General features: G+C 40.6%; 1 protein-coding gene across 3 annotated transcripts in view; it reads left to right on the top strand.

The window, feature by feature from the left end:
• The first annotated feature begins 262 nt into the window (after window positions 1-262).
• GNE (glucosamine (UDP-N-acetyl)-2-epimerase/N-acetylmannosamine kinase) overlaps window positions 263-26,720 on the top strand; it is a 39,182-nt gene continuing 12,724 nt past the window's right edge. Inside the window, exons 1-5 of one of the 3 annotated variants that reach the window (XM_060100845.1) lie at window positions 263-400; window positions 5,735-5,940; window positions 19,100-19,551; window positions 22,720-22,872; window positions 25,216-25,428. In XM_060100845.1, coding sequence (XP_059956828.1) covers window positions 5,777-5,940; window positions 19,100-19,551; window positions 22,720-22,872; window positions 25,216-25,428 — 982 coding nt within the window. In that variant the 5' untranslated portion in view covers window positions 263-400; window positions 5,735-5,776. The remainder of the gene's footprint in view (window positions 401-5,734; window positions 5,941-19,099; window positions 19,552-22,719; window positions 22,873-25,215; window positions 25,429-26,720) is intronic. The other 2 variants (XM_060100844.1, XM_060100843.1) reach the window with 2 other exon arrangements.

The following is a 26,720-nucleotide window of genomic DNA, read 5'->3' as shown; positions in this document are numbered from 1 at the left end:
GCATCTCGGGCCCAAGGCCAAAACAACTGCCTCGTGCGGCGCTCGGCTCCCGAACTTTCGCGTGGCAGGCAGACGAGCCCCTCAAGGGCGGGACACTGGCCGGCCGCCCGGGGCTGTGCCACGACCACGGAAGGCGCCACCCCGCCCCGGCCTCCTCGCACAGCCAATCGCAGAATTCCTCCCCGCTCACGTAAGGCGCGTCGGCAGATTCGGGTGGGAACGCAGGGCGCGCGGGGTGTGCGGGGTGGGGGTCGAGGCGCGTCATCGCCCACGGGGTCGAGTGGCGGAAGCCAAGGGGGCGGTCTCACGCCGGCCTGCTTTCCGGCGCGGCGCTCAGCTCTTACCCGCGAGGTCCGGCGGCGGTAGCGGCGACGCGGGAGGAACGGCGGACCGGCACCTGGTGAGACCCGCGCGCCCGCCGGGGACTCGGGGGAGGCGGGCTTGGGGAGCGCAGCCTCCGGGCCCGCACCCCGAGGCCTCAGCTCCCCGGCCAGAGGCTCCGCACCCGGCCCGGGCCTCGCTCTGTCTCCCGCGGGCCTGCACGCCAGGGCCGCTCTTTAGTTCCGCTGTGGGCTCAGCCTTTGGCCCGTGGAGCAGACGGGTTGGGTTGAGTGCGGACCCCGGGCGAATAACCGGGAGTGGGGCGCGGGGTGTTAGAGGGAGGCCAGCTGCACTCCATCCCACCGGCTGTCCTGAAAGATAGCAAGCATCCGGTCACGGAGGTGTGCAGGAGAGGGCGGAGAGCTCCGTGACGGACAAGTGGCCCCGGGGTGTAAAGGGTTGGACTGAAAGATCATCTTGAGGGTCTGCGCCCAACCCTGACTGTATTCTGAGTCTGGGCTTTCTTGGAAGCTTGATATGCGTTTATTTTCCCTCTAATCCGGAGCACACTTGTAAAAAAGCACGAAAAAGTATTTTTTTTGGAATTCTGATGGAGAAGAGGGGTGGGGTACAGCTTGGCATTTAGAGGTAACTGGTTAACGCGACTGTGGAAGCTCAGGAAGAAGTCACACCAGAGTATAGCTCAGGATAGAGTTCTGAATTTCAGACCCTCCTGATTCCTGTGTCATCCCGTCTGCACTGAGGGAAGAGAGTGATACATCATATGTTCCCTTCATTCCCATGGTGCCTGGCAGGACCAGGCATAAGGAAGGTTCTCACTCATGGGTGCTTATGAAATGAACAGACACAGGCAAACACTGGATATGGACACTACCTTGAATGCTGATTTGGTGTTTGGTTCTGGTAATTGTTAATTGTGATTTGGGGCAAGTAAATTGGTTTTCACTGTGCCTCATTGTGCTTATTTGTGAAATGGGGCTAATAGGGCTGTGAGGATGAAGTGAGTTAATGCTTGTAAAGCTTTTAACACAGTGCTTGGCAGTTGTTTACTTTGATGGTTTCCTCTGCTCAGACTGCTTGAGCCAAGTGTTTGTCTTTTTCTATAGTTGAGTGGGACAACAGTATTTTTCTGGACAGGGTCACTCACCTTTTGTCAGTATTAATAATGGTCAGTCTTGAGTTGAGAGAATGCAGGTTTCTCAGAGATTGCCAGTTAGTTCAAGGTGAAGGTGTATTTTTTGGGTATTTTTCTGGTTTTACTGGCTCTGGTTACTATTAGGGAATTGAGTGAAATGGATGTAAATATCCAATCCACCTGCTTTCTGAGCTTTAGGCTTTAAGGACTGTGGACAGTGCATCTTCAGTGTCCATTTAAAAGATTTCTTGTTTTTAATAAAATTTTTCAAATATGCTGAAAAGGACAGAACAGTACGACACTCTACCAGTCATCAAGATTGAAGACATATTAACATGTTACCATGTTAGTTTCAGACCTCTACTTATGTTTTTTTTTAAATGTTTACATAGACAACAAAAACCCTTTAGGCCCTCTTTTCCTTTCCCTTCCCTCCTCCTTCAGACGTAACTACTTTCCTGAGTTGCTGTGTAATTTTATTTCAGATCAATAAACAACATACAGTAATGTTTTACATATTTAAAAAAATGGCCCTTTTTAATCTAACTTTTTAGAATTTTCTGTTTTCCTCTAATGTTATGTTTTTGAGGTTTATCAATATTGACACATTTAGACATAGTCCATTTATTTTCATTGCTGTCTAGGATTCCATTGTGTAAAGAAACTAGTTTTTTCTTGTTTTACATTGCACTTTATGCAACTTAAATCCTCCTATTATAGTTTAAGTCCATTATGTCACTTTTATTCATTCCATACTGGTCATGGAGACTTTGGTCACAGTTCTTAGTATAAAAATGGATCCTTGGGGGGCTTCCCTAGTGGCGCAGTGGTTGAGAGTCCGCCTGCCGATGCAGGGGACACGGGTTCGTGCCCCGGTCCGGGAGGATCCCACATGCCATGGAGCGGCTGGGCCCGTGAGCCATGGCCGCTGAGCCTGCACGTCCGGAGCCTGTGCTCCGCAACGGGAGAGGCCACAGCGGTGAGAGGCCCGCGTACCGCAAAAAACAAACAAGCAACAACAAAAAAAATGGATCCTTGGGCATGATATTTTATACAGAACAAATAATAATGTATACTAGGGGTAGAAAGAAAATTTGTTAATTTTGTCCCTGGTGCTTCTGCTTGGGAAAGTGAACTGGTAAAGATTTATTATGTGGCCAGGTGTCATGTACTAGATTGTAAGTTCCTAAAAATCAGAGGTGAGGTCTTTCTCAGCTCTGTCTCTGTTTTTTTTTTTTTTTTTTTTTTTGGCCATGCCATGTGGCATGTAGGATCTTGGTTCCCCGAGCAGGGATCAAACCCACGCCCCCTGCGTTGGAAGCGTGGAGTCTTAACCACTGGACTGCCAGGGAAGTCCCTCTCAGTTTTCTTTACAGTGTTCTGCACAGAGTCAGTTCTCAATAAGTGTTTGTGACATTGGTCATTTTTACTTCCAGGTCTCTCATAACCCTACATATATTTGAAAAGTTGATGGCCAGCAGTTTTCAAAATTGCACTTTTAGGTTTGATATTTCTAATGCCTTTGAACTTTCCCATTTTACCACTTAATTCTGAAACATAATTAAGAGCAGTTAAAAAACAAGGTATGCAACAACAGTGTAGCATAAGTTACTAATTGCATGATGCACTATGTATTTATAAAATATATTTGTATTTATATGTGTGAAGAAATGTGTATTTATTTGTATATGCATAGTTTATCTGCAGAAGGGTAGATAAGAAACTAGTAATTCTAAGCATTCAGGGAGAAGAACTACATGTCTAGGAACACAGATGAGAAGACTTTTTGCTCTTTGTGCCTTTTCAGTTTTAAACCATGTGAATGTACTACCTAATCAAAAAAAATAAGTTAAATAAAAAATTATTTTTAAAAAAGAATTCTCCCCTTAACAAAGGATTTTTACCATTTTTTTCCTAAGATTTAACTTTCTTCCTTAAAGTTTTGGCCTTAGTAACATTGTTTTATTTTTCATAGTTTGTGTATATGGCTACCTTACTTTCAGTTTTGGTATAATAACCTTTGAGTTACTTGGTAAATACTAAACATTTTAGAATTGCCCAATGGAAAGTTTACTATTCTCTTAAAATAAATACAAATTTATCAACCATGAATGATTTGCTTTGCCTCACCCAGCAAATTAAATATCACCAACAATTTATTCAGCTCACATTTAATGATGAGTGGAAAAAGGTTTATGTACAAGAACACTTAGGACAACTGTTTTTGGAAAAATATTTTTGTCTCTTTGGTTAGGTAGTGCTTAGATCTCACAAATACAACTCGCTTGACAGAATGCTCACTTCACTATCTTACAAGTGCTTTCCATTGGGTGGAATTAGCTCTTACTGGAGATTATAAATTCTGAATGGGCCTAATGATGGGCAATTTGTGTGATTATAGAAGTTCTAGCCTACGAGAGATGAGATATCAACAGCAGAAGGCTACTGACGAGATTTCCACTGAGTTTCAGAGTCTACCCTGATTGAAAAGGCAGCTCCCCTTTTATTGGCATCCTTACTCAAGCTTCTCTGGATTCCTGATTGCAAATTCTAAATATTGATACACTTCCAGAGACATAAGCGTTGAGATCAGTCCGTGAAGTGAAATTTTACATTGATAGAAGGAAGTGTAAAAAGCTCCTTGAAACATAGCTCTTATCCCTTGCCCCTGGTTTTTACTTTTTGAAAGGAGGGTATAGAATTGTGGGGGGATGGGTGGGCAAAGGAGTTGAGCAATAGTATATGTGTGTATGATGGGGCCACAGTGCTCAGAGGGAGGCAGCCACGAAGAGGGGTGGAGTAAAGAGGAACTGAGGTTTATGCGAAGGCTTTCCAGAGGAGATGACACTTAGCCTGAGTATTAAAGGATGAGGAAGCACCCAGGCAAGAGGGAAAGGAAGTTTTAGGTAGAGGAGCTTGCATCTAGAAAGGCACAGAGATATGGAGACCCACTGGTTGAACTGCAGGCACTTTGGCATGACTTCGGTTCAGAGTAAGGATAGTTGTAAGGGGACAAATGGTTGGAAGGATGAACTAGGTCCAGATCAGCAATTTGGAATTTATCCATAGGTGATATATCCTGTTTAGCAACGTAATCAGATTTATAAACTTTGGAAAGATCACCCTGAAAGTTTTTGGGAGGCAGGGCAAGACTAGAGACAGGCAAACCAGTTTGACAGCTGTTAGAATAGTTCGGACCTAAGATCAGGGATTGGACTAGGGCATGGGTGGGTGGGGATGGAGAAGAGATTGATTTGAAAGATATTCATTCCGGAGGTTGAATTGACTGGACTGAGGAGGTACAGGATGAGGAGCAGAGAAGACAAGGATGTCAAGGCATTTGGATGAATGGAAGTTCATAACAGAGTTAGAGAATAAGGAAGGAGGAACAGGTTTGGAAAAGAAAGTGAGTTCAGTTTGGGACAGTGACTTTGACGTGCCTATGGGACCGGAGATAGCTGGTAGGTATTTGGAGTTGTCAAGTGTGTAGGTACTGGCTATGGATGCTAATGAGGCCTTGAAGGTGGGGGTTTTTTGTTTCATCTTACTCATCTTTTCCTCAGCACTAATCACAGTGCTTTGTATATAGTGTGTAGCATGAGGGTGAATAGCTCACATTCCTTATAGGATGTGATCTTGAATCTTGGGGAAGTAATTTCCTCTCTTAAGACTTGTGTTTTTCTCTTTCTGTAAGTGGGGGAGTTGAACTAGATCAGTGGTTCTCAACCAAACTTTCGCTCTAATCTGGTATGTTGGGATCAATTGTGAGGAATGGCAAATAATTTTTAGTTAATAATAAAGAGCTGATGTTTGCTTGCCTTTTAAATGAGAGTTGATTTATATTAAACTCTTTCAAAATTGCATTCCAGCATGCTTTCTTAAGTGTAAGAGAAAAGGGTGGAGTCATAGTTGGTCTGCTGGAATTTCATAACTTGATATACCAGTGGGTGTGTCACACACAAGTGGGGTGGAAAAGTTAAGAATCACTATACTAAACGGTGCTTAAGGACTTAAGACTGCAAAATTTTACGTTTATATCTAGGACCTATCATTCTGATTATAAAGAATTTTTATTTTTTGTGTCTATAATGTCTTTTTAAAATTTATTTTTTACTGAAGTATAGTTGAACTACAATGTTGTATTAATTCCTGCTGTACAGCAAAGTGACTCATTTATACATATATATACATTCTTTTTCATATTATTTTGCATTATGGTTTATCATAGGATATTAATTTTTATTTTTGCAACTTCAGGAACTCTATTTTAAGAACCTCTCAAAAAGAAAAAAACAAGTCATGGAGAAGAAGGAGAATAACCGAAAGCTTCGGGTTTGTGTTGCTACTTGCAACCGTGCTGATTATTCTAAACTCGCCCCAATCATGTTTGGCATTAAAATGGAACCTGAGTTCTTTGAACTTGACGTGGTGGTACTTGGCTCTCACCTGATAGATGACTATGGGTAAGATGAAAGCATTTTCTTATGATATTCTTCATTGCATCACGATGTACTGGTGAGAACTTCGGTCTTGGCGCTGTGTGGACCCGGCTTCAAATCGCAATTCTACCACTTAGTTTTTAGGTGGCCTTGGAGAAGTTGCCTAGCATCTCTGAGCCTCAGGTTCCTCAGTTATAAAATGGAGTGAAAACTTGTGTTGTAGGTTATTGTGAAGAATGGAGATAGTGACATAAAGTATCTATACAGGAATGCTGCCTATTAGATGGTTGGTAAATTATAGCTATTATTATTATTACTTTTATTTGCTATTACATCCGGAAATGCCACTTATAAATATATGTTGTGTGACTATAATGTGATTCTATGTAATCTGTTTTGTGAGTTCTAATGCTAATCCTATATTAAAGCTGCATATAAAGTAGTAGATATGGAACAAGATTTTTAAAATCTAATTGATCCACAAGATAAAATAGAATTTTATAATACCGTTACCATTCATTCTTATTTTGCTGACATTAGGTTTGTTATTGATCACACTCTAAATATGAAAAATGAAACTTGGAAAATCTTTGAGGGAGCAGATGTATAAACCAAAGGTGAACATTTTGTTATATGTAATAAAGTGGCATTTAGTGCACCCTTGTGGCATGAAAACATTAATGCAGCCTCCAAAGTACTAAATATGAAAGAAGCTTGTGTTAAGGTAAAATTGTCTTTTTAAATGTCCTTTAACAATAAGATAAAAACAGCAAAAACAAATAAAAACCTGCCCCCAAAAACCAGTTTAGCAATTTGCTCTAAGAAAATACTTTTAAAGATAAGAGAGGAAACTTACGGAGAGCTCAAAAGTTCATAGATTTTTAAAATATGAAATGAATTATGGCTGTCTAAGAAAATCCACTTGGGTTTTACATTATTGAACAGAGATAGGACAAAGTAAAGGAGGAATTTTAGCTAGAGCCTGAGGGGAAAGTCTAAGTGTGTTCTTTTACTTCTGTGAGAAAAGTTTGGCAGAAGACTAGTGGGGAGAGGCTTTCAAGGAGATTGTGGTAGGTTTCTAATCTGCCTACCACAGTAATTAAGCAGGGAAGGCAGTTGTCAGGTGAGACTGCTGAAATGGAAACTTGACTAGTACTTAATGGAAATGTATGTTTACAGTGCATTCTAGCACAAGAAATTGGTTGCTTCTGGGGAGAAGAACTGGATAACTGGTAAAACAGAAGTGAGAAGTAGCCTTTTCACTGTACAAGCTTTTGTATCTTGAGTTTTGTTTTATTTATCCATCTATTTATTTATTTATGGCTGCGTTGAGTCTTCGTCGCTGTGTGCGGGGCTTCTCTAGTTGCGGTGAGCAGGGGCTACTCTTCGTTGTGTGTGGGCTTTTCATTGCAGTGGCTTCTCTTGCTGCGGAGCACGGGCTCTAGGCACGCGGGCTTCAGTAGTTGTGGCACACAAGCTCAGTAGTTGTGGCTCATGGACTCTAGAGCGCAGGCTCAGTAGTTGTGGTGCACGGGCTTAGTTGCTGTGGCATGTCCATTCTAAATGTCATAGTTTGCATCTACTAACCCCAAACTCCCAGTTCATCCCTCTCCCTCCCCCACCACCCCCTATGCAACCACAAATCTGTTCTCTGTCTGTGAGTCTGTTTTTGTCTTGTAGATAGATTCATTTGTGCCATATTTAATTTAATTTAATTTATTTATTTGGCCACACCATGCGGCTTGTGGGATCTTAGTTCCCCGACCAGAGGTTGAACCTGGGCCGTGGGCAGTGCAAGTGCCAAGTCCTAACCACTGGACCACCCGGGAGTTCCCTGAATTATCTGTTTCTTCTTGATTCAGTTTTGGTGGGCTGTATGTTTCTAGAAAGTTGTCCATTTCTTCTAGGTTGTCAAATTTGTTGGCAAATAATTGTTCATAGTGTTCTCTTATGGTTTTTTGTATTTCTGTGGTATCATTTGAGATTTCTCCTTTTTCCTTTCTTATTTTGTTTATTTGGGTTCTCTCTCTTTTCTTCTTGGTGAGCCTGGCCAGAGGTTTGTCAATTTTGCTTACCCTTTCAAAGAACCAACTCTTGGTTGTATTGATTTTTTTCTATTTTTTAAACTCTTATTTTATTTATTTCCTCTCTGATCTTTATTATTTCCTTCCTTCTGCTGACTTTAGGTTTTGTTTGTTCTTTTTCTAATACTTTTAGGTGGTAGGTTAGGTTGTTTATTTGAGATTTTTCTTGTTTTTTTGAGGAAGGCCTGTATCGCTATAAACTTCCCTCTAAGAACTGCTTTTGCTGCATCCCATAGATTTTGTATGGTTGTGTTTTCATTGTCATTTGTCGCAAGGTATTTTTAAATTTGTTTTGATTTCCTCATTGACTCATTGGTTTTTTAGTAGCATGTTTAGTCTCCATGTAATTGTTTTTTTCTCATTTCTTTTCCTGTGGTTGATTTCTAGTTTCATGCCATTGTAGTCAGAGAAGATGCTTGAAATAATTTCTATACTTTTAAATTTGTTGAGGTGAGTTTTTTTTTAATTAATTTATTCATTTTTGACTGTGTTGGGTCTTTGCTGCCACACCAAGGCTTTCTCCACTTGCAGTGAGCGGGGGCTACTCTTTGCTGTGGTGCACGGGCTTCTCATTGCAGTGGCTTCTCTTGTTGTGGAGCACAGGCTCTAGGCATGTGGGCTTCAGTAGCTGTGGCATGTGGGCTCAGTAGTTGTGGCTTGTGGGCTGTAGAGTGCAGGCTCAGTAGCTGTGGCACACGGGCTTGGTTGCTCCGCAGCATGTGGGAATCTTCCCGGACTAGGGCTTGAACCCGTGTCCCTTGCATTGGCAGGCGGATTCTTAACCACTGTGCCACCAGGGAAGTCCTGAGGTGAGTTTTGTGCCCTAGTATGTAGTCAATCCTAGAGAGTGTTCCATGTGCACTTGAAAAGAATGTGTATTCTGGGTTTTTTGGATGTAAAAAATGTCCTGAAAATATCAATTAAGTCAAACTTGTTCTGTTGTATCATATAGGATCTCTGTTGCCTTATTGATTTTCTGTGTAGAAGATCTGTGCATTGCTGTGAGTGGGGTGTTAAAGTCTCCTACTATTATTGTATTCCCATCAATTTCTTCCTTTATGTCTGTTAGTATTTGTTTTAAGTATTTGGGTGTACCTATATTAGGTACATATATGTTGACAAATGTAAAATCCTCTTCTTGTATTGATCCTTTTATCATTATATAGTGTCCTTTATCTTTCTTGATGGCCTTTGCTTTAAAGTCTGTTTTGTCTGATATGAGTATTGCAACTCCTGCTTTCTTGTCATTCCCATTTGCATGAAACATCTTTTTCCATCCCCTCACTTTCAATCTATGTGTGTCCTTTGCCCTAAGGTGGGTCTCTTGTAGGCAGTATATTGTTGGCCCTTGTTTTTTAATCCAGTCTGCCACTCTGTGTCTTTCGATTGGAGCACTCAGCCCATTGACATTTAAGGTAATTATTCATACATATGTATTTATTGCCATTTTATTTTATTTTTTATTTTTTTTCTTTTTTCTTTTGCGGTATGCGAGCCTACCACTGCCGCGGCCTCTCCTGTTGCGGAGCACAGGCTCCGGACGCGCAGGCCCAGCGGCCATGGCCCACGGGCCCAGCCGCTCCGCGGCATGCGGGATCCTTCCGGACCAGGGCACAAACCCGCGTCCCCTGCATCGGCAGGCGGACTCCCAACCACTGTGCCACCAGGGAAGCCCCTATTGCCATTTTAAACCTTGTTTTCCAGTTGATTTTATGTTTCTTCTTTGTTCCTTTCTTTTTCCTTTAGTGGTTTGATGATTTCCTTTTCTTTTATCCTTGTGTTTTCTTCTTTTTGGTTTTTGTGAATCTGTTTTATGTTTTTGATTTGTGGTTGCCCTGTTTTTCAAGAATGTTAACCCCTTCCTATATTTGCTTGCTTTAGACTGATAGTCATATAGGCTCAAAAACATTCTAAAAAAAAAAGCAATCTATATTTTCTTACTCTCCTTCCCCACATTTTGTGATTTTGATTTCCTTTTTCACAACTTCATGTTTATCCTTTTACCGTTCCTTGTGTTTATTGTCACTTTCACAAATAGGCTTTTTTAAAAAAAAATCTGTATATTGGCTTAAGTGGTTTACTTTCCTACTGTAATTTCCTCCTTTCTATATCTTCTTCTTTTCTATTTAGAGAAGACCTTTCAATATTCCTTTTAAGATAGGTTTAGTATTGCTGTATTCTTCTAGTTTTTGCTTGTCTGAGAAATTCTTTATTTCTCCTCCTAAATGATAATCTTGCTGGGTACAGTATTCTAGGTTGCAGATTTTTCCCTTTCAAGACTTTGAATGTACTTTGCCACTCCCTCCTGGCTTGCAGTGTTTCTGTAGATAAACTAGCTGATAGCTTTATGAGGGTTCCCTTGTAATTAACTCTTTGTTTTTCTCTTGCTGCCTTTAGAATCCTCTCTTTAACTTTTGCCATTTTTATTATGATATGTCTTGGTGTAGCTCTGTTTGGGTTCATCTTGTTTGGGACCCTCTGTGCTTCCTGTATCTGGATATCTGTTTCCTTCTTTAGGTTTGGGAAGTTTTCAGCCATAATTTCTTCAAATACATTTTCAATCCCCTTTTCTCTTTCTTCTTCTTCTGGAATTCCTATTATGCATAGATTGGCATGCTTTATATTATCCCATAGGTCTCTCATATTGCTTTCTTGGGTTTTTTTTTTTTTTTTTTTTTTTTGGCTTTCTGTCTGCTATTTTGATTGGGTAGTTTCCATTTTTCTATCTTCCAAATCACTTACTCTTTCTTCTGCATTATTCATCCTGCTATTCTTTGCTCTTAGCTTAGCTTTCATCTCGGCAAATGAATTTTCTAATTTCTAATTTTCTTGGCTCCACCTTATAGTTTTTAGTTCCTTTTTACAGTACTCTGCATTTCTGTGATACCATTTCTTAATTCCTTCAGTATTTTCATTACCTCCTTTTTGAACTTGGTGTCTGTTAGACTGAAGAGGTCTGTTTCATTGTTTGTTCTTTCAGGGGAATACTCTTGGTCTTTTAACTGGGAGTGCTTTCTCTCCTTCATTTTGCTTATATTTCTTTTACTCTGTGAGTTTAGGTGAAAAATTATCTACCCTAGTCTTGGAGGGCTATTTATATGTGGGAGCATCCCTGCACAGCTTGTGTGGATTTAATACTTTTTTGGCATGAGGGCTGTTTTTAGTTTGGATGCTTGCCATCCCTTTCCTCAGCATGTGCTCACTGTTATCCCCTTGATAGGGGATGTGCAGGTGTACGGCCCGTGTGCACTCCTGGGAAGGTGGGGGCAGCGGATGGCACCTGGTCGAGGGATTCTTGGCAGCAGTGGCAGCAGGCCAGGCACGCTCCTGGGAAGGTGGGGGCAGTGACCAGTGCCTGCTCACAGGACCCTCAGCGGCAGCAGCGGTCTGTGCCTGCCTCTAGAGTCCGAGATGGCAGTGATGGCTCTCGCCTACCCCTGGGGCTCATGTAGGCAGTGCCCTGCCGCTGGCTAGTGTGTGAGCAGAGAAAGAAGCTCCTATGGCGGTCCTGTCCGTCTCCTTGTGTGCCACCCAGCAATGGCACCCTGCCTCTCTGGCGGGCCCAGACCTTCTCCCATACCACACCCTGGTCCCCTCAGGCTGTCTCCACGCAGCCAACCCCTTTCCTCTCCCCAGGGTCTGACCTCTGAAGCCCGAGCCTCAGCTTCCAGCCCCCACCCGGCCCAGCGGACAAGCCTCTCAGGCTGGGGAGTGTCGGGCAGCAGCACTGACCCTCGGTGCAGGTCTCTCTCCACTCTACCCTCCACAGACCGGTTGCTGCACTCTCTTCTGAGGCTCTGAAGTTCCCCCTCCCATCCTGGCAGATCTCCCCACCAGTGAGGGGACTTCCCAGTGTGTGGAAACCTTTCCTTTTTTTACTGGTCCTTCCCAGCGGTGCAGGTCCCATCCTGATTCCTTTCTCTCTTTCTTTTTCTTTTTTCTTTTGTCCTTCCCAATTACATGGAGATTTTCTTGCCCTTTTGGAAGTCTGAGGTCTTCTGCCAGCATTCAGTAGATGTTTTGTGAGAATCGTTCCACATGTAGATATATTTTGATTTAAACATTTTGATATGTATTTTCTGTAACATCTTCCATAAGATGTTACGGAAAACCCTGAATGAACTTTTTGGCCAACCCCATATTTGTGGGAGAGGGTGAGCTCCACATCCTACTCCTCCAGTTTGGTCCGATCTCAGCACATTTTTTTTAAGAGGCTAGGGATGTTTCTAAACATCCTACAGTTCACGGGTCAGCCCTCCACGACAAAGATCTGTCTGGCCTAAAATGTCAATAATGCTGACATTGAGAGACCTTGATCTATGGTATTTCCCCCACAGAAACATGAAGAAAATGATGGGAACAGTGCTGTATTTTGGTCTGAAAGGTTGGCTTCATCATTAGCTAAGTGACTTGCTCGCCTATTAAGGTTAATGTCAAATAGGTGGGGTTCAAATTCATGCTTAGCAAAATTGCACATGACTTCATGACTCCATGACTTGGTATTTCAGGAATGCTTGAGAATTTTAGAGTCATGCATGCAAAAATCTGCTGCACTTTCTTTTCTGTGTGTGTAAATAAATAACCTTCTTTCTCTCTCTTCTCAACACACAACATTTAAAACAGATAGAGTGCCCTGCACTGTATGCTCAACTGGTGCTCATTGCATTGTGAAGACTTTCCCATACCAACTAGTTTCTCATTTAGAGAGGGTTAAAAATGACTGTCGTAGACTCAGAAGGATTAATATTCTAATAACTAAAGGAGGTTGCTCTGGATAGGAAGTGAAAATAAAAACAAATTAAGGTGAAAAACTTAGAATAAGACTGTCAAACATGCTAATTAATTGTGAAGGTGGGAGTATCTTCTCGGGAGGAATTGAGTAATTTTTAAGTCTAGTTGACTCTAACAGAATAAGTATCTTCAGCACAATTGTGCATAACTTTTGTATCTCAAGACAGAAGATAGTTGGCACTCTTTATGCAGCTGTCTGAGTATTTTTCTGCAGGAAGAGACATGGTAGGGGGACCATCCCAAATGTAAAAGCTGAGGAGAAAACTTAAAATCCCTCAAGGATCAGATTCCTTCTGCTATTGGAGAGGCGAAGTTTGAGAACTGCTAATCATATTTCTTTATACTTTTAATGTGCAACAGCACAAAGAAAAGAAATAATCAGAAAACAACTGATAGATCATTCAACTGATTTTCATCTAAGAATGATGCTTCCAAATTAGAGACAAGGTTATTTAAGAGGAGGAGGAGAGGTACTATCAGTAAAGATTAATGAGAAGATAGGTTGTGGTGGTGTGGGTACCATGACAGCCCCTACTGCTGTGAAGAGGTTCAGTTTGGGGACTTAAGACAAATGCACTGGATCAAGTCTAATTTCATTTAGAGACTATATCGGTGGCCTAGTTTTGTTACAGTCCCATAGTTTTTGAAAATGTTCAAGTTTGGCAGCAGTTCAAACTAAATACTTAAAACATATTTGTTTAATACATGTTTAATACAGAACTTAATTTAAAAATAAACTCGATATTTCAGTTTAATTCAGGGCTTAGCAAATTCTTCAAGTATATTTGGTGTTATGGGACATAGTGTTTTGTTTTTTGAGATGCTATTTCAAGGGGATTCTGGTTCCTGATTCAAACAGTTAGGTATGAACATTCTGTAGGCGGGACAGTCTCAGAATTAAAGCTATGTTGCAATCTTAGAAGAAATACTGGCCAGAGGTTTCCAAATTTGGTAAAACAAACAAACAAAAAAAAACATTGATGTACAGATCCAGAAAGGTCAACAACCCCTAACAGATAAATACAAAGAAAACTACCTGTAGACAATAGCATAGTCAATTTGCTGAAAACAAGAAAATCTTGAAAGCAACAAGACAAAAATTACATTTCTTACAGGGGAACAATGATATGAATGATAACTAACTCACTGTCTGACAGTGGAGGCCAGGAGACAATGGAGCATCTTTAATGTGCTCAAAGGGGGAAAAAACCTCCTGTTAACCCAGAATTTTTTATCTGTGAAAATATCTTTCAAAAATGAAGTTGAAGAGAAAAGCTAAGCAAATTATCACCATCAGGTATATACTACAAAAAAATGCTAAGGCAGATTCTTCAAACTGTAGAGAAATGATACCTGTTGGGAACTTAGATCTACAGGAAGGAGTGACTAGAAATGGTAAAATACATGCATATATATAAAAGAAAGAATGTCTTTAAAAAATAGACCTTATTTTTTAGAACAGTTTTAGCTCTAACAGCAAAATTGAGCAGCAGGTACAGAAGTTTCCCATATACCTCTCTTCCCCTATACATGCATAGCATCCCCATTATCAACATCCCCTACCACACTTCAGTGGTACGTTTTTTACAATTGATGAACCTCCACTGACACATTGTTATCACCCAAAGTCCATAGTTTACATTAGGGTTCAGCTTGGTGGTGTAAGTCCTCTGGGTTTGGACAAATGTATAACGACATGTATCTACCATTATAGTATCACACAGAGTCATTTCACTGCCCCCCAAGTCTTCTCCTCTACCTAGTCATCTCTTCCCCCCAACAGTCTCCTGGCAATCAGTGATGTTTTCACCATTTCCATAGATTTTTGCCTTTTCCAGAATGTCATATACTTGGAATCATATAGTATGTAGCCTCTTCAGATTTGCTTCTTTCATTTAGTAATACGCATTTAAGTTTCCTTCATGTATTTTCATAGCTTGATAGTCATTTCTTTTTTTCACTGAATGATATTCCATTGTGTGGATGTATGATAGTTTATTTCTCCATTCCCTTACTGAAGGATATTTTGGTTGCTTCCAAGTTTTGGCAATTATGAATAAAGCTGCTATAAACATTCGTTTTGCAGATTTTTGTGTGACATAAGTTTTCCGCTCGTTTAGGTAAACCAAGGAGCATGATTGCTAGATCATATGGTAAGAGCACGTTTACTTTTGCAATAATCTGCCAAACTGTCTTCCAAAGTGGCTGTATCATTTTGTATTCCCCGCAACAGTGAATGAGAGTTCCTGTTGCTCCACATCCTTGCCAGCATTTAGTGTTGTCAGTGTTCTGGATTTTGGCCATTCTAATAGGTGTGTAGCAGTATCTTGTTGTTTTAATTTGCATTTCCTTGATGACATATAATGTGGAGTATCTTTTCATGTGCTTATTTGCTATCTTTTTTTTTTTTTTTTTTTTTTTTGTTTCTTTTTGCGGTACGTGGGCCTCTCACTGTTGTGGCCTCTCCCCTTGCGGAGCACAGGCTCCGGATGCGCAGGCTCAGCGGCCATGGCTCACGGGCCCAGCTGCTCCGCGGCATGTGGGATCTTCCCGGACCGGGACACGAACCCGCGTCCCCTGCATCGGCAGGCGGACTCTCAACCACTGCGCCACCAGGAAAGCCCCTTATTTGCTATCTTTATATCATCTTTGGTGAGGTGTATGTTAAGGTCTTTAGCCCATTTTTATTTATTTATTTAAAATTTTTTTTTTTTTAATTTTTGGCTGTGTTGGGTCTTTGTTGCTATGCGCGGGCTTTCTCTAGTTGCGGTGAGCGGGAGCTACTCTTCGTTGTGGTGCACGGGCTTCTCATAGCAGTGGCTTCTCTTGTTGCAGAGCATGGGCTCTAGGTGCATGGGCTTCAGTACTTGTGGCACTCAGGCTCAGTACTTGTGGCTCATGGGCTCTAGAGCGCAGGCTCAGTAGTTGTGGCGCACGGGCTTCGTTGCTCCGCAGCACGTGGGATCTCCCTGGACCAGGGCTCAAACCCATGTCTCCTGCATTGGCAGGCGGATTCTTAACCACTGTGCCACCGGGGAAGCCCTTTAGCCCATTTTTGGGTTTTTTTTTTTTTTTTTTTTTTGCGTTTCGCGGGCCTCTCACTGCTGTGGCCTCTCCCGTTGCGGAGCACAGGCTCCGGACGCGCAGGCTCAGCGGCCATGGCTCACGGGCCTAGCCGCTCCGTGGCATGTGGGATCTTCCTGGACCAGAGCACGAACCCGTGTCCCCTGCATCGGCAGGCGGACTCTCAACCACTGCGCCACCAGGGAAGCCCTAGCCCATTTTTAAATCGGGTTTTTTATTGTTGAGGTTTAAGCTCAGGGGTCAAACAAGAAATCCTAAGGGAAATTAGAAAATGTTTTGAATTGGATAATAAATATTGCAGTATATCAGACTTCCCTGGTGGTGCAGTGGTTAAGAATCCACCTGCCAATGCAGGGGACATGGGTTCGAGCCCTGGTCGGAGAAGATCCCGTGTGCCGCGGAGCAACTAAGCCTGTGCGCCACAACTACTGATTCTGCTCTCTAGAGCCCACGAGCCGCAACTACTAAAGTCCGTGCACTGAGAGCACATGCTCCGCAACAAGAGAAGCCACTGCAGTGAGAAGCCTGCGCACTGCAACTAGAGAAAGCCCACGCACAGCAACAAAGACCCAATGCAGTCAAAAATGAATAAATAAATAAATTTAAATTAAAAACAAATATTACAGTATATCAAAATTTGTGGGTATAGATTAAGCAGTGCTTATGGGGAAATTTATAGCTTTAAATACTTATGTGAAAAAAGAGAAATTTAGAGTCAAGGATCCATTTCCACAAATAGGAAAAAGAAAATTAAGCCCAAAGTAAGTAGAAGGGAGGAACAATAGAGTGGAAATCAATGAAATATAAGAGTAGATTAAACAGTAGAGAAAATTAATCGAGGCAAAAGTTATTTCTTTAAAATAATAAAATTGACAAGCTCCTGCAGAACAAGAAAAAGGGAACACTGTATTTACCAATATAGGATAACAAAGAGGATATCATCTTGATGTTACAGCCATTAAAAGAATAAAAGGAGAATATTAGGCCGGTAAATTTGACAGTCAATTTAGATGAAATGGACAAACTCCTTGAAAAACACTGCTTACCAAAATTGACAAAAAAATAGAAAATCTCAATAGCTCTATATTAAAGAAATTGGATTCATTATCAAACACTTCCTATAAAAATAACTTCCTACCAAGTTGGCTGCACTTTTGAATTCTATCAAACTTTTCAGATCCTATATAAACTTTTTCAGAAAACAGAGGAGCCACGGGACTTCCTAGATTATTTACTAAGGTCAGCATAATCCTGATATCAAAACCTGAGAAAGACATTATAAGAAACTTCAGATCAGTATCCCTCATGAATTATAGACATAAAAATTTTAAACAAAAAATTAGCAAATCATATCCAGCAATATACAAAAACAGACAGTACGTCATGACCAAGTGGGTTTATCTCAGGAATTCAAGATTGATTTAACATTTGAAAATCAATTAGTGTGATTCATGTATTAACAGAGTAAAGGGGGAAATCAAATGGTACAGATGAACTGGTTTGCAAGGCAGAAATAGAGACACAGATGTAGAGAACAAACGTATGGACACCAAGGGGGGAAAGCGGGGGTGGGATGAATTGGGATATTGGGACTGACATATATACACTAATATGTATAAAATAAATAACTAATGAGAACCTGCTCTATAGCACAGGGAACTCTACTTCACTTCGCTGTACAGTAGAAACTAACACAACATTGTAAAACAACTATACCCCAATTAAGAAAAAAGGCGGGGGGCGGGGGAACCAACACAATCATCTCAATAGATATTAAAAAAGCATTTGACAAAATTCAACAACTAGTTATGGTAAAACCTTTAGCAAACTTGGAATAGAAAGGAAATTCCTCAGTCTGATAAAGACCACCTCTCAAAAACCTATAGCTAACATAAAATTTGTGCTTTTCTCCAAAGATTGGTAACAAGGTAAGCACATCCACTTTCACCACTTCTCTGTGTACTGCATGTAACAGCCAGTGCAATGAAACAAGAAATATAAATAAAGGCACAAGATTGTCTTTATTTACAGATGACATCATAGCTTTTGTAGGAAAATCCAAAGGAATCTATAAAATGACTACTAAGCCATCAGTGTGATATATGTAAAGAATCCTTCATGATCTGAGAAAATATAGTGTTAAATGGATTAACTAGATTACAGAATTGTACTGTGATGTGTTCTCAACCATGTTAAAATATTATGCATAAAATGGCTAGAAAGAAACCAAAATGGTAATACTGATATTTCCAAGTGGTAGGTTTATGCATGATAATTTACTGTATCTTCCAATTTTTAAATAATAAATGTACTATATATTTAGAAAAAAAAGTCAGATCTTTTAAAATCTAGTCATAACAGGCAGGAAACTTTAAGGCATTGAGAATTGCTCTTGTTACTGAAGCATGAAACAGACCTGAAACTGCATTTCACAGCCAATTTAAAAACCTACATTTTCACCCCAGTCAGAATTATGCTGCATTAAGTGGAAGCGTACAAAGAGAATTCAGGAGATAATTTCCATCATTCAGAAATTTATAATATAGTGACATGTCAGGTATCCTGGTTCCATACTATTTTTTTTAATGAGCTCTGCTTTTATAAGTAATTTTTTCTATTAAGTAGCATATTTATTTATTTTTTAATTTATATACATTTTAAAAAAGAAAGAAAAAGTTGTGACCACTGTAAAATTTACTCTCTGTTTTCCTGATAAAAACATTCTCCCTCCGATGTTTCTCCCTCCATGTGCTCACTGAAGGGGGCACAAGTGAGACCTCCCAGGTGCGGGATGTGTTGATCTGGGTGGTGGCTAGAGGGGTGTTTGTGTAGAAAAATTAATCAAGTGATCTGTATATTTAGGGTCTGTGCTTTTTTTTTTTTTTTTTTTTGCGGTATGCGGGCCTCTCACTGTTGTGGCCTCCCCTGTTGCGGAGCACAGGCTCCGGACGCGCAGGCTCAGCGGCCATGGCCCACGGGCCCAGCCGCTCCGCGGCATATGGGATCCTCCCAGACTGGGGCACGAACCCGTATCCCCTGCATCGGCAGGCGGACTCTCAACCACTTGCGCCACCAGGGAGGCCCTGTGCTTTTATTTTTGTGTGTAAGTTACACTTCATTTATTTTAACAAGGAAATATTTCTCCCTTCAGGGTTAATGTTGATGTTTTTATAGCCCTATACTTAAGAACATGCTCTCACATTTTTATTTCTCTCCTGCTTTAGAAACACATATCGCATGATTGAACAAGATGACTTTGACATTAACACCAGACTACACACAATTGTCAGAGGGGAAGATGAGGCAGCCATGGTGGAGTCAGTGGGCCTGGCCCTTGTGAAGCTACCAGATGTTCTTAACCGCCTGAAGCCTGATATCATGATTGTTCATGGAGACAGGTTTGATGCCCTGGCTCTGGCTACGTCTGCTGCCTTGATGAACATCCGAATCCTTCACATTGAAGGTGGGGAAGTCAGTGGGACCATTGACGACTCTATCAGACACGCTATAACGAAACTGGCTCATTATCATGTGTGCTGCACCCGAAGTGCAGAGCAACACCTGATATCCATGTGTGAGGACCATGATCGCATCTTGTTGGCAGGCTGCCCTTCCTATGACAAACTTCTCTCCGCCAAGAACAAAGACTACATGAGCATCATTCGGATGTGGTTAGGTATGTATCAGACTTCATTCAGTCTAATGGTTGCTTTTGTCCGAAAGTTTGGGTATGCTTCAATCCTTTGGAAACTACTGTGGATAGAATGTTCCAGTAGCAATCAGAAGGCCAAGGTTTTTAGTTCATAGGTCTCGCCCTATGGTATGACTTCACCTCTCTGAGACTCACCTTTTCTATAAAATAAACTTAATGGATTGAATTTTTTAAATCTATGCTATTTTTATACAATGGAATGCTTTTAATCCATTAAATATAATGTTATAGGTGAATATTAGTTACAGGGACTGATCCTGATATATCAAAAAGGAAAAAAAAGCAAGCTATAAAATTATATGTATAATGATACATTTTTATAAAAACAGTAACGTAGAAAGGTCGGTAAGTATGTGCACCAAGTCATTTATAATATTCACTTCTGGTTAGTAGAATTAAGGGGTTTTTTCCCCTTTATTTTGCTTTTTAGCACAATGAAAAAAATTGTTATTTTTAATTTTAATGCCTTTCTTATGGGCTTGTTGGAATACTCAGATGAGATAATGAATGTTGAAAGCAGTTATAAGGGATTATGATTATTATTAAAAAGCAGAAGTCATAGTTGTACCATTAGAGATTGTTACCTCTGTAAGTAAGCCTTAAGGTCTGAAATCTTCAATGATCAATGATCTGGATTCCTGGAAATTACTTTTTGCTAATCAGAGGCAAAGAAAACGGGTTTACAAACAATGTCTATTAGTTAATTTATAGTGAGAGTACTATTTAGAGGGCCAATCAGGACTAATCGTCTATTTAGGTATTTAGGGCTTTCCTCTGTGAAGAGGTGGATCTGTTGAATAATGAAGTTACTAGTAAATTAATTTGGTGATTGTGTAATCAAAGTGATTGTGTATATTTTAAATCCAGATCACATTAGAACAGGAAATAAATTGGGCTTTTCTACTATATAAGTTAATCCATTCTATATATCTCTTATCCTTGGACAAATTCGTAGCTATCAGGGAACCTGTCAAGATAATGCTGATGGAACAGGCTTCTTCTGTCTCTTCCATCTCTCCTTTCTGCATGCTTCTAAGTAAACATTCTTGCATTCTGTTCTGATTATAGTGTTAGCTCACTATGTCTTCAGATAAAGCTTTGTATTTCTGAAAAACTTGTAATGAATAGAAAATAACTCTTATAAAGCAGAATATAGCAAAATTGTACTTGTAGGGCTTAAGGTTCTCTTTGGAACCTTTTAAGCAGTTTGTGAAAAAAAGAATGACGAAATAGCAAAAACTAGATTTTTTTTTTTTAAAACCAGTGGGGGAGAAAAAGACATTGAGCCAAAGCCACCTGTCCCTGGCAATAATACCTTTTGTGCAAAGCCTGTACCTGCTTCTCAACCTGCAATTTCTGACGTTATCCTTCTGCTTATAAGAAAAATAGTATTGGGTAAGCCACTCAGAACATGCAGCTTTGTAACCAGAACATTAATAAATAACAGTCCTAATAAAAATATTAGCAAAGTTAAAAAGACATGTTACATTCCTAATACTGAAAGAAATACCACAGTAAATATAGAACTTTTGGACCCCAAACCAAGTAATGGTACCATAATGGAAAGGGTTGTGTGGAAGGGCTGAAGCTGCTGAGTTCTGGAGACAAAGGCAGATAAATGTCAGAAGTCATACATCAAGGACCAGGTGCAGGCTTTGCACAAAATGTATTATGGCCAGGGATGGGTAGCTCCAGCTCATTGCTCTGTGTTTTCTTTTTCACTGTTCTTTTTTTTACTACTTTGTACAAAAATGTAGTAATTATATCCCCACCCCTCCCCCAGTTTAGAACATGATATGGGACCAGTCATTTTTTAAAATAAAATTTTGGAGCCTGTAGTCTTTTAAATCAAATACTACTGAAGATTCTTAGTAAAAAATTTCTGTTACCATTAAATCATAAAAAGTAACTGCTGGGCTTCCCTGGTGGCGCAGTGGTTGAGAGTCCGCCTGCCGATGCAGGGTACCCAGGTTCGTGCCCCGGTCCTGGAAGATCCCACATGCCGCGGAGCAGCTGGGCCTGTGAGCCATGGCCGCTGAGCCTGTGCGTCCGGAGCCTGTGCTCCGCAACGGGAGAGGCCACAACAGTGAGAGGCCCGCATACCGCAAAAAAAAAAAAAAAAAGTAACTGCTACTGATTGAATTTCGATTAATGATAAACATAGTTCATGATAAAGTTGATCATTAAAATTAATATCACAAAGAAATATATTCTTTCATTAAAAATAAGTGAGTAGTGGGCTTCCCTGGTGGCGCAGTGGTTGGGAGTCCGCCTGCCGATGCAGGGGACGCAGGTTCGTGCCCCGGTCCGGGAGGATCCCACATGCCGCGGAGCGGCTGGGCCCGTGAGCCATGGCCGCTGAGCCTGCGCGTCTGGAGCCTGTGCTCCGCAATGGGAGAGGCCACAACAGTGAGAGGCCCGCGTACCACAAAAAAAAAAAGTGAGTAGAAAAAAACAAAAAAATGAGTAGAGCTCATCTTCAGTTTTATGGGATAATATAGGCACTGTTGCAGAATTCTTTGTGTTATTTGGCATGGCACTGTCCATTCATATCTTTTGCTTTACATTTTTGCTGAGGAACTGTCCTTGGGATCCCAGCCTGGGGATGAGTGAAGCCTTTCTAGTCCTTTGAACAGAGTTAGAAACACTGGTGGTTTGTTGAATCTGGTGGGCAATAGTGGGGAAATGCCTATGCATTATATGAAATTTATTTCATGCTCAATCAACCTCTAAATGCCCTGATTTGCAACACATTATTACTCATTAATATTGCTGATAATTCATTAGAAACTCTAGTTAGAAATTGGGAAGAGTCACATTTTTCTAACGCTTTGAAATATTTTGAATTTTAAAACAATAAAGTCTAGTGTCTACTATTTAAAATTATATATTTTGTTTGTGGTAGCAAGCACCTTTGTAAACGTTAAAAGTTCCCTGAAGAATCCTTGGACTTGTTGCTGTAAGTTCTTATCCTTTGATCCGAATTTGGATGCCCTGCTTAGAATGTGACAAATTGTTTTTTCCTTAGAATTTTAAAACATAGACTTTGGGGTCTTGCTTTTTAGAATTTGCTTCTTCCTCCTTTAAGATTCTTAACTAATGAAGCAATGTGGTTTGATTTTCTTTCAACAGGTGATGATGTAAAATCTAAAGATTACATTGTTGCACTACAGCACCCTGTGACCACGGACATTAAGCATTCCCTAAAAATGTTTGAACTAACATTGGATGCACTTATCTCATTTAACAAGCGGACCCTAGTTCTGTTTCCAAATATTGATGCAGGTAATTTAACTTGAAAATGAAAGTATGCCACCTACCTTTCCAGTTTTATGTTTCTATTATGTCTTCTTTTGACCGACCTTCCTATCTTGCTCATCTTATCATTGAAGGCCATTCTATTCTGAAATGCATTCTGATTTTCAAAGGATCACCAATTTTGCAGTAGATTGAGGAGTTTGCGATATTATTGTCAAGTCTAGCAGAAACTTAATAGGAAAGAAATAAGTACTTAAAAAAAATCTCAAATCTCCATTCTAGTTTCATGTTTAGTCTCTTCCCTCCAGTTTCCATCAACGAGAAAATGCAATAGCCAAAACCATTTTTTTTTTTAGATTCCATATATATGTGTTAGCATATGGTATTTGTTTTTCTCTTTCTGACTTACTTCACTCTGTATGACAGACTCTAGGGAGGGAGACACAAGAGGGAGGAGATAATGGGGATATATGTATATGTATAGCTGATTTGTTATAAAGCAGAAACTAACACACCATTGTAAAGCAATTATACTCCAATAAAGATGTTTAAAAAAATGCAATAGCCAAGAGATATAAACCTTAGAAGCTGAAAGAGTGTCTCTAGGAAAGTAATGATCCTACTGACTGCAGTAAAATAGCCATTATTTTTATTTCTTGTTCTCTTATTTATGTTAGCTATACCTTAATTTAATCTTTAGATCTCTAGTTCCCAACCAGTTGATCCTTAATCACCTACTGATTGATCACCTACTGGTGGATGGAACCAGTGCTAGTAAGACTTTAGGTTAATGGTAGGGATATATAAATGGGAAATGCCAGAGCAGGGCCTGATACTGAGGGATTTTCAGATACTGGTTATTATTAGCTGATACCACTCATTGCTGAGCTCTTAGGCATTTTTTGGTAAAGGAGGCAGGATCCCTTCTCTGCAGTGCCAAGATGTCACCATCTTACACTGAAAGAATCCTTCCCTTAGTGTGTCTTGAATAATCTTTTCCGTTAGGGGGAACAAAGTAGGGTGTTAGTAGGAAAAAAACTTTAAGACCCCCCAACCCAGATTTCATCCAGGTTATGTATCAATATTTCAAAAACCTTAATATTTATTATTTTCTAATCCTTTAAATTTTTGCATAAATATTTATAATGTAATTATATCTCTTCTTCAGTATTCATTGTCAGTGATATTCTGTTTGTAATATACCTTCCTTATTGTATATACTTTAGAATTTGAGATTTTTTACCCCTATGAAAGAAAAGGGTCCCAGGAATGCCTAAATCATGTCTGCCACTCGCCTCTCCTTTTCACAGGGTTTTTGATACAATATACACAGGGAACGAGGGAAATAAGAATCAAGGCATCACTTTCTCATTACCTGACTTAGTGCCCCATTCCCTAATGTAGGGTTTTCTGGAAAACAGGTTTAGTGCCTGTTGTTTAGATATAGGGCCAAAGAGAAGCCTTCAGTTGAACCCAAATCTGAATCTTGGAATAGTCGCAGCTTCTGGCGTGCCCTGCACTACACGAGTTCTAGGTAATGACTGGCACGTTCTGGCAGGAGAGAAGTGGCCGGGCCTGCTCTAAGGAGTTAGCCCCTGAGTCTGCTGCCTACCTTGCCATGGAGAAAGTTAAAAGGAGAACACATACATGCCCAGCTTCTGTTAAATTCACGGCTCCTGCACACCAGTGGACACGGTGTGGTCATCGTCCTGCCTTGTAACTGATCAGATTAGCCTCCTTGCCCGCCTTGGTCACATTCACTAGGAAAGGGTAGAGAGGCAAGCAGAGGGGCATTGAATATCATCTCCCCCTCATACATCCGTAACTTTTCAAAAAAAAGTCATGCATTTAAAGTAAAATATCAGCCACAGTATCAGAATTATCTGTATTTGCTTAGAGCTTGTTTAGTCCACGTAAGTGGGAGTTATTGCTGTCCCATTGAGCTGTCGTTAATGTAGATGTGAGCATAGCTGAGGCAGAGGCCCTCTGATCAGCTTGGTATGTGGAGCCCGAGACCTTTCCATTTAGGAACTCCTGGCTTAAGAGATAGAGACTGTTGGCCTGTCTTGAGCCTCTTAATTGGTAAGGTAAGAGCTTTTACTGGGGTGTTAGTATTTGCTTTGTGGAGTGCTGTTTGAAGAGACCCACTGCTGCTGTTTAAAGTTTCTAGATGAGTTGAAACAGAGGGCTGACCAGATGCTTTGGATGTTCATCATTCATGAAAAGATCAGTAATTAAAAGGACTATTTCCCTAATAACTGTTATGAGTTTTTATAGGGGATATTTCTTTAAGTGGGGCTATACTTGCCAATGATAATTGTTCCTTTATCTCATAAACCATTTAACAGTTGGTTCTTTTCATTTTCACAGGCAGCAAAGAGATGGTTCGAGTGATGCGGAAGAAGGGCATTGAGCATCATCCCAATTTTCGTGCAGTTAAACATGTCCCATTTGACCAGTTTATACAGCTGGTTGCCCATGCTGGTTGTATGATTGGGAACAGCAGCTGTGGGGTGCGAGAGGTTGGAGCTTTTGGAACACCTGTGATCAACCTAGGAACACGTCAGATTGGAAGAGAAACAGGTATTTACCTTTGCTTATATTTCAACTGACTAAGCTTAATACATTTGTATGAGTTATTATAAAGTATGCACCTATCAGTGCCGGCATAATATGTTTATCAATAAGTGAGTGAATGAGGTTAATGACCAATTGTAGCCTGAAACCTATAGGTAGCACACAATGATTACCAAATTTTTTACTGTCTTTGTAATATCAGAGCTAAGAGTTTCTTAGTTAATTATGGTCTTTCATGGCTGTGTTTAAGAGAGAATGTGGTTGAATGTGTTATATGAATGCTAGTCTTTCGTTTTCCTGTGCCCAGTAAAATGAAGAAGGGAATCAACAGTAACTCTTACACTTTTGGTTTGAGTAGTGGGGGTATTCTTTCCTGATATGGAGGACCCTGAGGAAGGAATAATTTGGGAGCGGGTAGAATTCAGAGTTCTCTAATGGCCATGTTAAGTTTGAGATGCCTATTAGATATGAGTGGAGATGGCAGGTTGGCAGCTATGTTGTTCCAGGGAGAGTTGAAGTTGAAGATACGAATTTGAGAGTGATGGCGTATAGATGGTGTTTAGTTAGGATATCAGTTCAGCTGCTGTAAGAGAGAGACCCAAAATAATAGTGCCTCAGATAAGTTAGATTTTCTTTGTTTCTCACTGGTAAGTCATCAGAGACTTAGCCTCCATCTATCTTCTTGATGGTTGCTCCAGCTCTTTCTGTCAAGTGCACATTTTAGCCACTGGGAAAGGAGGAGAGGGGAAGATGTCCTTCCCTCTAAAAGCACCACTTGGAAGTTGCAAGTATTTCTTCATACATGCTATCAGAATGTCGTCACATGGCCACATCCAGCTGCAAGGGTAGCTGAAGAATACATATACCCTTTAGCTGGGTGATCAGATGCCAAGCTAAAAATTCTGCTACTGTACAAAAGATATTGAGGATAATGACACACTCTGCCAGAAATGGTATTTAAAACCAAGGGATGAAATGAGGTTACCCAGGGGGAACATGTAAATAGGGAAGAGAATGGAGCCTAGGACCAAACTCTGGAGCCCTTCTGATGAGGAGGGAAGGGCCAGGAGGGAAGACTGAAAAGGAACTGCCAGAAAACCAGGAGTGTGATATTATTAAAGCCCAGAAAAGAAAGGGTTTCAAGGAGATGGTGTTGAATGATGCTGAGAGTTCAAATAAGATGTGAACATTGGATTTGGTACCAGGGTCTTCTATCAAAAGCAGTCTGTCCTGGGACTTCCCTGGTGGTGCAGTGGTTAAGAATCCACCTGCCAAGGCAGGGGACACAGGATCGATCC

This window comes from Mesoplodon densirostris, chromosome 6 (assembly GCF_025265405.1).
Source record: "Mesoplodon densirostris isolate mMesDen1 chromosome 6, mMesDen1 primary haplotype, whole genome shotgun sequence".
Classification (NCBI taxonomy): Eukaryota; Metazoa; Chordata; class Mammalia; order Artiodactyla; family Ziphiidae; genus Mesoplodon; species Mesoplodon densirostris.
The sequence above is the reverse complement of the archived record's forward strand: the minus strand, read 5'-3'. Positions and strand labels throughout refer to the sequence as shown.